Source organism: Aspergillus vadensis, assembly GCF_003184925.1.
Source record: "Aspergillus vadensis CBS 113365 unplaced genomic scaffold BO88scaffold_1, whole genome shotgun sequence".
NCBI classification, from domain to species: domain Eukaryota; kingdom Fungi; phylum Ascomycota; class Eurotiomycetes; order Eurotiales; family Aspergillaceae; genus Aspergillus; species Aspergillus vadensis.
In genome coordinates, this window is record NW_020292039.1 from 2,793,955 (window position 1) to 2,807,951 (window position 13,997).

General features: G+C 50.7%; 5 protein-coding genes across 5 annotated transcripts; 3 read left to right on the top strand and 2 right to left on the bottom strand.

The window, feature by feature from the left end:
- Positions 1-990: 990 nt before the first annotated feature.
- On the bottom strand, positions 991-3,053 carry BO88DRAFT_400647 (alpha-keto acid decarboxylase family protein). The gene is made up of 5 exons (XM_025705635.1): positions 2,908-3,053; positions 2,763-2,843; positions 1,458-2,685; positions 1,195-1,402; positions 991-1,130 (listed from the first exon to the last, which is right to left on the bottom strand). The coding sequence occupies exons 1-5, from the start codon at positions 3,014-3,016 to the stop codon at positions 1,047-1,049; spliced, it is 1,710 nt and encodes a 569-aa protein (XP_025568781.1). The 5' UTR covers positions 3,017-3,053; the 3' UTR covers positions 991-1,046.
- Positions 3,054-3,565: 512 nt separating this feature from the next.
- BO88DRAFT_400648 (THUMP domain-containing protein) lies at positions 3,566-5,388 on the top strand. Its single transcript, XM_025705636.1, has 6 exons — positions 3,566-3,933; positions 4,031-4,165; positions 4,286-4,451; positions 4,516-4,730; positions 4,785-4,925; positions 4,994-5,388. The coding sequence occupies exons 1-6, from the start codon at positions 3,892-3,894 to the stop codon at positions 5,114-5,116; spliced, it is 822 nt and encodes a 273-aa protein (XP_025568782.1). The 5' UTR covers positions 3,566-3,891; the 3' UTR covers positions 5,117-5,388.
- Positions 5,389-6,411: 1,023 nt separating this feature from the next.
- Positions 6,412-7,603, top strand: BO88DRAFT_378826 (uncharacterized protein). The gene is made up of 2 exons (XM_025704456.1): positions 6,412-7,155; positions 7,220-7,603. The coding sequence occupies exons 1-2, from the start codon at positions 6,695-6,697 to the stop codon at positions 7,362-7,364; spliced, it is 606 nt and encodes a 201-aa protein (XP_025568783.1). The 5' UTR covers positions 6,412-6,694; the 3' UTR covers positions 7,365-7,603.
- Positions 7,604-7,898: 295 nt separating this feature from the next.
- On the top strand, positions 7,899-11,730 carry BO88DRAFT_400650 (putative SNARE-dependent exocytosis protein (Sro7)). The gene is made up of 7 exons (XM_025705637.1): positions 7,899-8,283; positions 8,371-8,710; positions 8,771-10,342; positions 10,390-10,945; positions 11,001-11,122; positions 11,173-11,454; positions 11,516-11,730. Exons 1-7 carry the CDS (start codon positions 8,197-8,199, stop codon positions 11,539-11,541), a joined length of 2,985 nt encoding a protein of 994 aa, XP_025568784.1. The 5' UTR covers positions 7,899-8,196; the 3' UTR covers positions 11,542-11,730.
- A 647-nt stretch (positions 11,731-12,377) lies between these two features.
- On the bottom strand, positions 12,378-13,946 carry asf1 (nucleosome assembly factor ASF1). The gene is made up of 4 exons (XM_025703715.1): positions 13,581-13,946; positions 13,489-13,528; positions 13,120-13,428; positions 12,378-13,065 (listed from the first exon to the last, which is right to left on the bottom strand). The coding sequence occupies exons 1-4, from the start codon at positions 13,687-13,689 to the stop codon at positions 12,660-12,662; spliced, it is 864 nt and encodes a 287-aa protein (XP_025568785.1). The 5' UTR covers positions 13,690-13,946; the 3' UTR covers positions 12,378-12,659.
- Positions 13,947-13,997: the final 51 nt, after the last annotated feature.

Here is a 13,997-nt window from a genome sequence, read left to right on the forward strand (position 1 = left end):
GAGTAAGTCAAATGGTCTGGGAAAAATTGCGGCAATCAACCCCTAATAGTCGGGACAAGTCCAGTCCCCCTCTAGCTTGATACTAGTTAGTCGAAGGGGAGGGGAGAGGGGGGCAATGATGCGGCGGAAGGCTCAACGGGGAAGCTAAGACATACCATTAGCAAAACCGCTGGGGATTCGACCGCACGGTGGATTAGTGGCAGGTGGCGGCAAATTAGCAGTCCACCGTATAGATTAATTAGGTGTTTCGTCAAGGAAAGGGACAGAGGCCTGCTCGCCAGATTCATATGGGGTAGATACTTTCGCCGTGTGTCGCGGCCCGCCCAGGGAAATCCTGAGGAGCTTTGATGCGCTGGCCGCCTTAGCGCCTGGGAACTTGTCTGTCCTTCCCGTCGATCACGTGGTGGCCTCCCCCGATAAGCTGCCCAAACAAAGTCAGTCAGTCCCTTTTTCTCGCGGTCTCTCCCCTTTTCTGCCATCTTTCCATGGGCTTCTTAGTTCCACCCAAGTGAAAGGTGGGCCAGCCCTTCCTTTCCACTCTGACAGTTGTTGCCCCTGTACGTAGTGTTCAGCCCTAGAGAACTACTCATCTCACCCCTTTTCCTAACTACTTGATTCCTCCTCAATTGGGCTGATTCATACCCAGACTCACTAACTACATTTGTACTACTGTACGTTGCCAACTTGCCAATGTGTTTATCTATCTGCTTGCCATTCCTTCCCAACTTTGGACTGTCTCACACGGCACGTTGGCTGGCTGGCTGACTATCAAGCTAGTTCCACTATGTTTTCCCTTGGCATTGGGAAGGTATGATAAGCACTAGACTCCCTAAACGCACCCCCCCAAGACCCCAAATCGCAAGTACGGGAAGGGCACGTGCGCATACAACTTGACTGGCATTCATTAGATTTCGTATTCTGCAATTACACTACTGCTTTAGATTCATGTCTGTTCCTCTCCAGGAGTGACAGGTCAAGCTAAAGGAAAGGGGAGAAAAGCGTTAACAGGAAGAAGCGAGGTTGCCTCAGGGCCCGAGTAATCCTCATTACTTGTTTCTGGTGGCCGCCGCCTCAGCCGTGATTTTCAACGCGGCGGGAGCATCATCACGAGGCATGTGAAGCTCCACCAACTGTGCCGTCTTGGTTAGCACTCTCCTGGACAGGATTGAAATGCTAGGTCAATGTATTACTTACTTGCAAGTGTGGCGCAGAAGCAAACTCCTGGTTTGCAAATAGCTGCCTCAGCTCATCCCGCGTCTTTACTTTGTAGCCCGTGTACTTGTCCTTGGCTCCAAAGGCCCGCGGCAGACCTTCAATATCCCATGGCTGGATGTCATTGTAGCTTTCGTCCCATCCGTGGATGTACCGCTCAATGGTGTATCCGTTATTGCAAATGACGAAGCTTGATGCGGTCAGTATCGTTACAATATGGAGCTTATCACCGTAGGAACACTCACATAATGGGGTTGAGATTGTTTCGGATCATGGTGCTCAGTTCCTGCACGGTGAGCTGGAGACTTCCGTCGCCAACGAACAGAACAGTCCGACGATTGCCCAATTCCTTCGCCGCCAGTGCAGCACCCTGACACGCCCCAACCGAGTAGCCAATGCTACCCCACAGGACCTGGCTAATGGCCGTAACGTTCGCCGGGAATCGGGTTTCCCAGATGCCAAAGTTGGCAGTACCCGTCTCGGTGATAACAATGTCATTCTCCTTCAGCCACTGACCAACATTGGGCCAAAGCCAGTCGTGCGTGATCTCCTGGCTGCTCGAAGATTTCTCGCTCTCGGGCAGCGCGTTGGAGAGATGCGGGACTGGCGCGGCGTTGACAGCACCCATCCTCTGAATGACTTTGCGCAAAACTCCCTTCATGTTGATCTCAGGATATTCCGAGTATCGCACGCGCACATAAGTACTGTGGAAATCAATAGTGTTGAGTTGTCCGATGTGGTACGAGAATCCGCTGGTGTTGAAGTCCGACTTGATAGCACCGATGCTCAAGATAAGATCGGAAGACTCAACTTGCTCACGAACACCCGCATTCGATCCAGTGCCAGCATACACACCGCCGTAGTTCGGACGGGTCTCATCTACTGCTCCCTTGCCCATCGGAGCCACGAAAGTAGGCAGGCCGGAAGCCTCCATCAAGTCATGAACTTCATCAAGGACCCGATGACGGATGGCACAAGCATCCACCAAAATAACGGGTTTCTTCGCAGCATGCAAGTACTTCAAAACGACGTCCACCACATAATCTTCCTTCTCAGGGTCATTTGTCGGTAGAGACAGATCCAGCGGTTTATCGAGGCGGTCACCTTCAATCTGCTTGGTAATCATGTCGGTGGGAAGACTGATGTAGACGGGTCGACTGCGAATCCAGCATTCACGGATGGCGTTGTCGATAAGTGTTGCAGCCTCCAGTGTCTCGTTCAAGCGACCGAGGGTACAAGAGATGCCTGCACTCATCTTCGCAAACACATTGAAGTCACCGTTTCCCAAGGTGTGGTGCAGCAACATGCCGTCCTTCTGAGACTTGGTGTTGGGCTGACCCACGATATGAACAATTGGCACAAATTCGGAGTACGATCCAGCGATGGCATTGAGCGCTGAAAGCTCACCCACGCCGAAGGTGGTAATCAGGGCACCAATTCCATTGACTCGAGCATAGCCGTCGGCGGCATATCCTGTAGGTTGTTCAAGTCAGTACTTGTCACCGTCACCAAGGTAGTACATCACAACAAAGGGATCGGTTCAAGCATACCGGCGTTGAGTTCATTGCAATTGCCCACCCAATGGAGGCCACACTTTGGCAGATAGTCCAAGGCTGCGAGGTTGTAGTCACCTGGTATAATCCATGATGGTTAGCGGGATCAAGCACTCCCCAAGTCCCCGAAGGTAAGTCGCACCTGGAACGCCATGCACAGAGCGAACGCCAACCTCGTGCAAACGACGGAAGAGGTACTCGGCAACCGTGATGGGCTTCCGAAGATCCCGGGTAGCGATATCGGTCGCCATCACGATAAATTGAACAGTGCGAGAAGATGGGGATTGATAAAGCTAGTATGGAGTGAAGCGCGAGAAGTACTGATTGTGTCTAAGAAGATGATTTTTACTAAGTGTTGAGGAGTGAAAGAGTATTAATAGGTGCCTCAGACTGTCACAACCAGGGAGTCTGGAACCAGTGTGGCCGTACGTCATGAATGGAAGGACACGCGTGATGTCATGCTGTAGAGGTGGAACTCGAGACAAAAATAGTGTCACCGAACTACAATACTCACGCAAACAGCCACACCATGCGATGGTGAATAGCAGCGGGATCTCCGGGATCATTCCTACTGGATAGGTATTTGATGCTTTGCGTGAATTCCAGGAGATCTCCGACCATGATGGCATGGATGGGGTGGTTTGATCGTATAATTCATGTCAAATAAGCTATGGCGGAACCCTGGAAGTAAGAGATGCTGCGGAAGCAGCGATAAACTGATAACAGCAGGTGCACTAGTTTCAAAAAGCAAGCAAGTCAATCCGGCCGAAACCACTTTGCAGTAAGAACGCAGCAAGTAACAGGCCGTCACTCCACCAAGTGGGATGATGATCGCCCGCTTTGCCGCTATTCCTTTTGTGGAATTTTAAACCCCCCCGCGCCATGCCTGGCCTTATCTGTTGGGAACCCTCGTGTCACCTGTAGTGCATCTAGAACTTCTAGGACCAGCTTAATCTCACCACTAAGCTTGAATCTTCCCTGTCAACTCGGACAACCGGGCAACGTGCGTGCACCTCCTGCGGTCAATTCCCCTCCCCACTTGCACACGCACAAATCCCGTATCGGCATCCCATCTCTTTCACCCGCGCATTAACATCTGTCGATGGCTGGATCAGGGAAGAGAGCCATGCCTGATAGGAAATCTGTTCAGCCTACTAAGAAGAGAAAGGTTCGCCCCATCTGATGTCCGTGGCATGTTGACCACAAACATCTCCCCATTGGCTTTTCCGCAACTAGTAATTGGTATCTAACGTGTGGCGGCACAGGGAGGTGGTCAATGGCAGAAACACCAACAAGGCAACAAGTCGGGCATTGAGGGAGGCGACTGGGGAGTCTTCGTGTCGTGCGACTTGGGAAAGGAAGGAAAGTGTATGGCAGAGGTAGTGGATGTCTTCTCACAGGTTAGTAGCATGAAGGGCAGGCTTTGCGCATAGAAGGAAACCCACGGTATCTGGCAGATTGATGCGATCTAATATGCTCCTCCATCTGACTTATTTGACTTATTCTTTTTTTTCCTCCAGAGTGTGGAGTCATCCAGCAGTGACAGTCATGGAGACAAGCCCGACTCGGATGAGGAGGATGACGATGATGACATCGAGGCCCTAATCAGAAAAGAGGTCGAAGGACTGAAGCCCAGCGCGAGCAAGTCGCGCCCGTTTCATGCCATCAGAATGGATTTGCCGTGTCGTGCGTTACCCTCATTATCCTCCCTAAAAATGATCTAAGTTTGAGAGACACTAATACGTTTCAGTGTTGTTTGTGCGATTTGACAAATCTATCAATCCAGAGGAAATGGTACATAAGCTTTGCTTAGACGCAGCTGCCAACCCTGAAAAGAAGCGATCCCGATACATCCAACGCATGACACCTGCAATTTCCGTTCGCAAAACTCTCAGTGTCGACCTGGAGTCTTTTGCACGGGAAGTCCTCAAACCGCATTTCCATTCCGGAGGGCCTCCCAAGAAGGTGAGTCGCTAAGGCTTAGACGGTCATGAAAATCCATTAACCAGATTATTTCAGTACGCGATTCGACCTGTGGTGAGAAGCAACAAGAAGTTCAACCGCGACATCGTCATCAAGACCGTTGCTGATGTCGTGGGGCCCGAACATCCCGTTGATCTCAAAAACTATGACTTGATCATCCTCGTCACCGTTATTCAGGTCAGTGCTCTACGGTCGTGGCTTGGAAGCCACTCATACAAAGCCCATAACTGACAATAAACCATCAGAATGTCATTGGCATGAGTGTTGCCGGAAGCGACTACGATCGGTTAAAGAAGTATAACCTGGCCGAGTTATACAGTCCAGCAGCTACGTCAGAGGCAGAGGCCGCCGAATCTACTAAGGACTAAACCCACATTCTCCCCGAGTAACTTATGGGCGTATAATTGGCGTCGGGCAAATCCTGAATAAATGGCCAAGTGTGATCGCCTCATCAGCTCCACGAAGAAAAAAAGCTAGAAATGTGTATATACAAAGTTCGCAATATCCTAACCACCGAAGTGCCCTCTCTTCCAGATGTCTCCTCTATGAGCCACATAAACTTTAGAGCCGACACATGATGCATAGAAACCGGCATTTCAGTTCGAAATGGTGTAATTAAGTGATAAGAGGATATAGCAAGGGGAAGCATAGTTCATTAATCCCCGCTCGAGGGACGGTCCGGCTGCCAATAGCCTGATCGGAGGAACAAACAGAACAGGGTTGTGCCAAAAGTTACCCAAGAAGCACAAAATACATTAAGCGGCACAAGCCGCCCACCTTTTGTGAAGATTGTGCAAAGGGTAACCCAGATAGCAGGAAGATATATCATCGTAGTAGCAGTACTACTTTATTCTATGCATAGACTATAGAAACTAATTAGATTGAGTCCGCTGCAACATCGGCATTCGAATCGGCCGATACAACCGGGGAGGATGCGCATTCGGCAAGGCCCGCCTGTGATTGGCCCGGTGTGGATGCACCCTGCATGGCGCCTTTCTCAGAGCGGGAGCCTTAGGCGAGCTGCGTCTCCATGGATCACAACTCTTTCCTTCACTTACTGGCCAATACTCCAATGATGCTTCTTGGGGTCTTCTTTCTCCAGTTTAAACAGTGGGGATCCCGGACGGATGTCCCCTTCAGTAAGGGGCTTCGGAAATGGATCTTCCGCTTCGCTTAATGTTTTCAAATGAGGGATATGCTCCTTGTCCTCGGTACGGGGTTCCTCCATCATCTGACGCTCAGAAACGAGATCGATCGACTGGTTTCCCTGTTCCTAGTATTACTGAGCTGTGCTGCTTTGTGGGTTAGACAATCTATTACCTTCCTTGTTCGATTGCAGTAACCTGCGTCTTACCTCTGTTCCATGTCCGGGCCCCATTTGTATCCCCGGGTTGCGGCCGCCTGGTCTTTCTCCCCGAGGGCTGCAGTAAAGATTTGCTCGCTCAGGTTATATTTCCTTGCTTTCCCCCAACAATATGGATCATCATAATTATACCTATTACTAGTAGCGAGCATGCGAGCGCTGAGGCATCGTAGCTGAAGTGGTGTGCGAAATGTCGCCTTCTTTATCTTCTGTTTTAGTTCCTGACCTTGAACCTTCTTATACTCTCGGCTCCATCCTTCAACGCCACTTTTCTTCTTCGGTGCAGGTCAAAGGAGTCTACCCGCTCAAGGGCCACCTACATTCAATCAATCGTCTCGTACTGTCGAATGGGGTCCAACTGCTACTGAAGTGCTCTCCAGGGCCGACAACACCTCTCTTACGGCGAGAACAGCTACTACTTGAGACTGAAGCCCGTGCTCACTCCATTCTGGTTCAACAAGACACTCCATATATCCCGTCTTTCCTGCACTATGGTCTCCAAGGGGGACCGTTGGGCTCTGCCTTCTTAGTAAGACACTATATCAACGGGGCGACACTGCAGGAGCTGGAAGCTGCGCTTACCATGCAAGAGCGGGATGATCTCAACCGGGCCTTGGGGTCATTAGCTCGTGAGATCGGACAGAATTTCTCCAGCTCCTTTGGCTCACTAGACCAGGTAGCCTGTGGATCAGGGAAGCAGTCCTGGCGAGAAGCATTTGTGACACTTCTAGAAGGCATTCTTCGGGACTCCGAAGACGCCTTTGTTCATCTGCCATATGCAGAGATTCGGAACCAAGTTCGTCGGCTGTCTCCTGCGCTCGAGGAAATCACGTCACCACAACTAGTGATTGTTGGGTTAGGGCGGCCGTCGCAGGTGGTGCTGAATCCGGGGTCGAAGAAGCTTGCAGGGCTTCTAGGGCTTGAGAATACTCTCTGGGGCGATGTGCATATGGCAGAGATCTTCGAGGCGCCGTCTCCAGCTGTGTTGGAGGGCTTTGGTACTCGACTGAAGGCAAATAAGGCCCAGGTGGCCCGTCAATTACTGTATGTGACCTTTAGATGAGACTGCAGAAGGTGGTAGTCTGTATGCTGACCGTCGACCTCCTAGGTATGCCTGCTATCGTGCTGTGCACCAGGTTACGATACACTACTACCGCGATCAGGGAATGGCCGCCGAGATCGATGCTAGGAGACGACTAACATCGATTTTAGCTGAAATGGCCTCGGTAGACGGAGTTTGCACGTTATGTTAAATTGCGATATCCAGGGACATTGATGTATCCTGGAAGATTATATAGATGGATCTGAGACACAAATTAGTTGGCTCGATCGGCCGGGCCGATCTGCAGCCAGACTTTGGGAGTCTCAAGAATGGAAAACGTCCCCTAGGGCTACATAACAGTGTTCGAACATAATCGAACATAGGCCTACATGATGATTACGACTTTGATCGGTTGCGGAGAAATCATATGAAAATGAAAGTCAATAGTCCAATGCAAGATTTGGTCATGTCGGCATGGAAGCTGTCTTGGCGATGATTTGTTGCTGCCTACGAAGATTGGCGAAGTCCTCGTTTGGAAGTTGATTTCCACCCAGATGAGAGATCTGGTTCCTGAGAAAATATACGAACTCATTCCGTGCTGGAACCAGGAGTACTGTCGGAAAACATAGCAACGTAAAACCCTACACATAATTGAGCAGTACGTAGTAGTAGAGAAGGACTGATCATTGTTGCAATCTTCAACAAGCGCGAGCCAGCAAGGGATCCCCATTGAATCCCGCGGCGGGCGGGGCACCACGCACTAAACTGGACTAGTCAATCACCTTCAAAGGTCAGTCAGCCTTAATGGCGTCAACCGTTTGGGTGGATTTCCGCGGTTGTCATTGAAACTGAACCACTTCTTCTTCGTCTTCCTCCTCTTGCTCCTCTGCCGCGGGGTGTCGTCGCAGCTTTATTTTTATTGTCATTTTATGATTTAACTAGCTCTTATATACTTCCTGTCAAGCGACTTTTCATCTTCCTTTCCCTCTATTCGACTTTCTCCTCCTCTCCAACCCCATCCCTTCAGTTCCGTGTCCGCCAGAATGGCGCATTTTCTGCGGGGAAAGCAGGCCGGCATTCAAAAGGACTTCTCCGAGAACTTGTCGCCGGACCTGTTCGCCCTCGATGATGTATATCACTAAGCAAACCCCTATACTTACCTTACTCGATTCTGTCTCGTGCATTGTAGACTAATTACCTGCTGTTACTGCTCATAGTTCGCTCGATGCGGCATAAACTCTCAGATCAGTGCGATCGCCTACGATCCCGTCCAGTCGCTCCTCGCCGTCGGAACAAGCGACACACAATTCGGCCATGGTCAGATCTACGTCTTCGGTCAACGACGAGTAGCGGTGGTGTTCTCGCTACCGCGGAAGGCGTCTGCCAAGTTCATTCAATTCTGCGCCGATAAGCTCGTCAGTGTCGACTCGAAAAGTGAAATCAGCATCTTCTCCTTGGAAACTAGACAGACGCTTGTCTCGTATGCTCCGCCGAGTCATGCGAGCGCTCTACTGACCGATCCGAGTCTCGATTATGCTTTTATTGGGTTGCAGAACGGTACGGGGTATATTGGATTGGATTGTGATGTTTCTCGGACTGACGAGGTGTCTTGATTAGGTGATATCATTGCCTACGATCTGGATCGTGAAACTTTGACGCCGTTCCGTGTGCCTAATCTGTGGGCTCAGCGCAATGCCCGTGTTCGCCTTTGTCCTGTTCTCAGTCTCTCCTTTTCGCCTCGGGATATTGGGAAGATCTTGGTCGGATATCCAGAAGGTGCTGTGACGTTTTCTTTCAAGCAGAATGTTGCTCAAAAGTATTTCGAATATGAGGTCCCACCCGGTGCTCTGGGGGGAAACGGTGATGTTCCGGCGTCGGAAATGCGCAGGCCTCGACTGACTAGGGCCCTCTGGCACCCGAACGGTATCTTCGTGTTGACGGTGCATGACGATAATAGCTTGGTTTTCTGGGACTCTAAGGACGGCCGCAAAATCATGGCCAGATCTATCAATACCCCCAACGTTGACCAGCCGGGAGTCAGCCCCGAACGACCCCAGTCGGCTACCGGGCTCAAGGACCCAATCACCAACATCGCGTGGTGTGTAAAAGACAACGGAGATGACAGTGGACTATTGATCGCTGGCGGTCGACCGAAAGCTGAAGCCAACAAAGGACTGACTTTTATTGACCTGGGACCGACCCCTAATTATCAGACGTCTTCGTGGGCAATGATCGCAAAGTACTTCGAGACCCCGAAACGCACCGCAATCCTACCTACTCCCCCCGGTGCAGAAGTGGTCGACTTCTGCCCCATCCCTCGTAGTACTCCTTACTATGGCGGCGCCCATGACCCCATCGCATTGCTCGCCCTCTTGTCCTCAGGAGAAGTGATCACGATGAGTTTCCCTAGTGGTCACCCCATCACTCCCACAAACATGCTCCATCCATACCTTAGTTTCGTGCATCCTTTCGTGAACAAGGTTACTCTAACGTCAGTCGATCGTTCTGCGTGGCTGGGCCTGAAGGAGAAAAGATCACAGGGGCCTAAGTTTTTGCTCGGAGGAGCGGAGGTAAGAAAACCGTTAAAGCGCTTCGAGGATCGTAACGTTCTTACGACGGCTCATGCCGATGGCACCATTCGCATCTGGGATGCTGGTGTCGATGACGAGATCGAGAACGGGGACGTCATTCAAGTGGACCTGGCCCGAGCTGTTGGCCGTGTCGGAAACGTAGAGGTAACCGAGATGTCTTTCGGAGGCTCAACGGGTGAGCTCTCAGTCGGCCTGCGCACCGGCGAGCTCGTCGTCTTCCGATGGGGAAACAACCAGAGCTTTGGCCGTGAAGAGGCTCCAGGTGCCAACGAAGGGCCTGGAAAATTGACCAAGATCACTCACAGAGTCGACCCTGGACTGAAGACGGGTATTCTGCCACTGACACTCCTGAACATGCAGCAAGGTCCAGTGACTGCCTTGAAGCATAGTCAAGTGGGCTTTGTCGCTGTTGGATTCGAAGGAGGTAGTCTAGCAATCCTGGATTTGCGCGGGCCCGCAATCATCCACACAGCTCACTTTTCTGAGCTGTTCAAGGTGAACAAACGAGGCAGTACCTTCAATAAGCGCAGCGCTGAGAGCCCGGCTCCTGAATGGCCCACCAGCATTGAGTTTGGTGTGCTGACTCTTGAGGGTGAAGGTGAGAATTCTAGTCTATGTGATGTGGATAGTGCTGACGTCTCGCAGATTATTCCAGTATTTGCTGCTTCGTGGGTACTAACAGAGGCAACCTGGCCACATTCAAGATTTTGCCAGGGGAGGGTGGGCGCTACTGTGCTCAATTTGTCGGCACAAGCTTGCTGGATGACAAGGTTATCAACATCATTCCCGTCAACGCAGACGACGGCGGACTTGCATTGGCCACCCCCAATTCTGTCGGAGGTTTGAGAAACGGTGTCCGCGTTCATGGTGTCGTCGTCGCGGTGACTGTTTCCGGGTGCAGAATCTTCAAGCCAGCAACTTCCAAGGGTGCCCATAGGTCCTGGGATGACTACCTTTGCGATTCCGCCGCGGTTGTCAAGACTGAGGCTCGTGGATACAGTCTGGTTGGGCTTTTCGGAGACGGATACACGCGAGCGTTCTCGATTCCTGGTCTGAAAGAGATTGGCGCCAGCCCAATCAATCAGATCGCTGATATGAGACGCCTCTCGGATGCCACGATCTCCTCCAACGGCACCGTCATGGTCTGGACCAGTCCTTCTGAAGTGGGCTTATTCAGTGTTTGGGGAGGAGGACACGCACTGTAGGCAACACCTATCATCTTATTTCAGGGCTGTGGGCACTAACAAACTATATAGACGCCAGTCCGAAGACCAGCTCTACAACCCGCAGGCTGTTATGCCCCCACGACCCACGATCACCAACATCCAGTGGATCTCAGGAACCCAATACGTTTCCCCAGCCGATATGGATATTCTCAGTACGTATACTCCCCTAACTAGCCTACAATCAGCGACTGACTTATAACAGTCGGCGGTCCCGACCGGCCACCATCCAAGCGCATGCAGGAGCAGATGCGCCTAGACGAAGAGGAGCGCCGCAAAGCATTCCGGGAAGGCAGAACCCCGACAAACAAATCGTCGAGCAGCCAGGAAGGATACTTGTCGTACATGTCGCGCCAAGTGCAGGAACGCACCGAACGGCTCAACTTTGCCGGCGACAGCATGGATCGACTGGAAGAGAGCAGCAGCAACTGGGCTCGCGACGTGAACAAGTTTGTCAGTAACCAGAAGAAGAAGGCAGTTCTTGGCGGTAAGTCTCCCTCCTCTTTCTCAGAGACTATTTCTCAGAGACTAAGCTAACGGATTTATAGCACTCGGCTCAAAGTTCGGCTTCTAGATGCGTATTACAGTGACATGAAGAAGAAAAAGAAGCGTTCAGCAGTAACGGCTGAGTACATTAGACCCACTATTCCTACCATACCTTACCATACCATACCCATGCTTTTGTTGGCGTTTTTGTGTGCTATTTCTGTGTTGAACAAATGATTCAACTTGATTCTCGGATTCAATCGAGCTTCTTCGGATCTTCAAACCGTAAACGTAAAGAAAAGAAAGAAAGAACGAACGAACGAAAGAAAGAATCCTTACGCAAGCGCAAGGACCACCCCTCTCACTTCCCCCTTACTATAGCAAGCACCAGTAGGATAAGTAAAAGGGAGCAACTCAAAGATAAGTATCTACTAGGTAGGAAGGTTGCTTGACTTTCCTTGCTTCAATCTTTTTCTCACCTACTTTTCGCGCTACTAGATAAGTATCTATTTGTCTTCACCGCAGTATTCGACCACCTATCAACCAAAATTTGAATAGGGCAGTGTGTTAACATGTAGATAATTAGAATAAGGATGGGTATGTTAGTTGATACTATAGTATAGAACTAATAGCCACTTCAAAGCTCAATAACTTTTCATATTCTGCATTGTTGTCACGAGAGTGAATCGGGCCAGAATTTAAAATCCAATAGTTGCTACAGTGGTGAAGTTACACAGCAGAAAAGCGGGAATTAATATCATTCGATATAGGACAAGTTTTTATGATGTAAGTAACTAGTTGTATATATGTATGTACTGTAGATCAATGCCATTGTGTAGGCTACTTGTTTGGGTTTTACCCTGTTGGGAAATGGCTTTTGGCCTTGCGTTGGTTTTCCCCAATGTACACTGTTAGGGATGCATGCAGTTGCCATGGTAGTTTTGATTCTTCAGATTGCCCTTGCATTTGATGCGGTGAGGAATGTGGAGGGGTAAGATAGTAGTGAAGAAGGAAAGGTGAAATCAAGTATGTGCATTTTTTCGAATTATGTTGGTTTGGCTGGTCGGGTCTATGTCATAAAGCTAAATACTTGCAGGGATATGATAGATGATATGTTGTCATGAAACACGTTGCAACCCAATCGTAAAATCATTCGACAGATAGGAATAAAGAAACGTAGTATAACTTCGAGGCTCTTCAGTTGCTTTAGTGCACCATCAGCTCGGGCTGTTGTTGATGGGCCGCGGGATTGTTGTTGCTGGCGCCTCCGGCGGATTCATCCTTCTGCTCGGAATCATCGCCCATCTCGACGTCCTCATCGCCATCGTCGCCCTCTTCCTCGTCAAGCTCCTCTTCATCTTCGTCGCTCTCATCTTCGATGTCCTCGGACTCGGCGTCCGAGATGTCTTCCTCCTCTTCCTCCTTGGCGGCAGGGCCCTCGGTACCCTCCATCTCTTGATCTTCGGTCTTGGGCTCCAGATCGTTGAGCTCCTTGAAGAGGGCTGCTTCCAGCTCTGCTTCCTCTGCACCGTAGGCAGCACTGTCATCGCCCTCCTGGTCGGCTTCGGGCTGGTCCGGCGGGTATTCAGCGGGGGCAGATTCCTCCGAATCCCTAGGCGGTAGCTGTTAGTATCGTATGGCAAAGAAACATAAACAGGGCACTCACCACTTGATGGCAAAGCGGGTTACTCTGGGCTTCTCAGCAAGGATATTCCGACGGATGCGTTCGATGATTGGCCGCGCCGGCGGCTGCTCCATGAGCTCCTCGGAATCGTATTCATTGTTTACATAGTAGCCAACACGGACGAATTCTCTGCCGTCGTAGCTGCAAGTGAGAAGGATCACGGTAACTCCCAGAATTTCGGAAGTAGGGATGCGCTTGAGGTCTGGGGGGTCGGCCTCGAAGATGAATTTGTTGACACCGACGGGGATCGGTCCCACCAGCAGGGAGTCGAGTTCCTGGTCATATTCGGAGCTAGAGAAAAACGTCGTTAGCAGGTAGATTGGATTTCATCTCGGTCCAGGTCCAACTTACGATGTCGCCGAACCGACATAGGTGAGCTTCCACTCCAGATCTGGAAACTCATTAGCGACAGCCAATTCACGGGAGCGGGGTTCACAGCCTACCTTTCTGCAGCTGTTCAAGACATTCAAACGTGATCTCGAATTGATAGGGGTCGAGGAAGGAGGCAGGGTTATTGACGATTTTCACGCCAAGAAGAGAAACGACCGACATAGCGATGGAGGGGCGGTAGTGGAGCGAGCTGCTTGATGGAGTAATATGGAGGGACAGAGGGGGTGGAAAGGATGGTGTGGTAGACCAGAGGTATTAGATGTGGAGAAGTATGATGAAGAGAGGAGTGAGGCAAAGAGGTTGTGGAGGTATATAAGAGGTATGAAAAGGGAGGAGGGAAGAGAGAAGAGAAGAGAGAAGAGCAGACGATCTCTTTTTGGCAACTGAATGGGGATGCAGCGGCCAGCAGTAATTAAACATGCGGCAGGAAGATCGACGACGCGCCGCGTGTTTCTGCGCCCAAGTTCGCG

Excerpts from the sequence above, each read along its gene's own strand:
- BO88DRAFT_400647 (XM_025705635.1), bottom strand. The coding sequence starts at position 3,016 with ATGGCGACCGATATCGCTACCCGGGATCTTCGGAAGCCCATCACGGTT. Across the intron at positions 2,844-2,907 it reads CTCTGTGCATGGCGTTCCAG|GTGACTACAACCTCGCAGCC; the intron begins GTGCGACTTACC and ends GGATTATACCAG. Across the intron at positions 2,686-2,762 it reads TTGCAATGAACTCAACGCCG|GATATGCCGCCGACGGCTAT; the intron begins GTATGCTTGAAC and ends AACAACCTACAG.
- BO88DRAFT_400648 (XM_025705636.1), top strand. The coding sequence starts at position 3,892 with ATGCCTGATAGGAAATCTGTTCAGCCTACTAAGAAGAGAAAG. Across the intron at positions 3,934-4,030 it reads AGCCTACTAAGAAGAGAAAG|GGAGGTGGTCAATGGCAGAA; the intron begins GTTCGCCCCATC and ends GTGGCGGCACAG. Across the intron at positions 4,452-4,515 it reads CAGAATGGATTTGCCGTGTC|TGTTGTTTGTGCGATTTGAC; the intron begins GTGCGTTACCCT and ends AATACGTTTCAG.
- BO88DRAFT_378826 (XM_025704456.1), top strand. The coding sequence starts at position 6,695 with ATGCAAGAGCGGGATGATCTCAACCGGGCCTTGGGGTCATTAGCTCGT. Across the intron at positions 7,156-7,219 it reads CAGGTGGCCCGTCAATTACT|GTATGCCTGCTATCGTGCTG; the intron begins GTATGTGACCTT and ends TCGACCTCCTAG.
- BO88DRAFT_400650 (XM_025705637.1), top strand. The coding sequence starts at position 8,197 with ATGGCGCATTTTCTGCGGGGAAAGCAGGCCGGCATTCAAAAGGACTTC. Across the intron at positions 10,343-10,389 it reads GCTGACTCTTGAGGGTGAAG|ATTATTCCAGTATTTGCTGC; the intron begins GTGAGAATTCTA and ends GACGTCTCGCAG. Across the intron at positions 11,455-11,515 it reads GAAGAAGGCAGTTCTTGGCG|CACTCGGCTCAAAGTTCGGC; the intron begins GTAAGTCTCCCT and ends ACGGATTTATAG.
- asf1 (XM_025703715.1), bottom strand. The coding sequence starts at position 13,689 with ATGTCGGTCGTTTCTCTTCTTGGCGTGAAAATCGTCAATAACCCTGCC. Across the intron at positions 13,529-13,580 it reads TCTTGAACAGCTGCAGAAAG|ATCTGGAGTGGAAGCTCACC; the intron begins GTAGGCTGTGAA and ends ATGAGTTTCCAG. Across the intron at positions 13,066-13,119 it reads ACCCGCTTTGCCATCAAGTG|GGATTCGGAGGAATCTGCCC; the intron begins GTGAGTGCCCTG and ends GCTACCGCCTAG.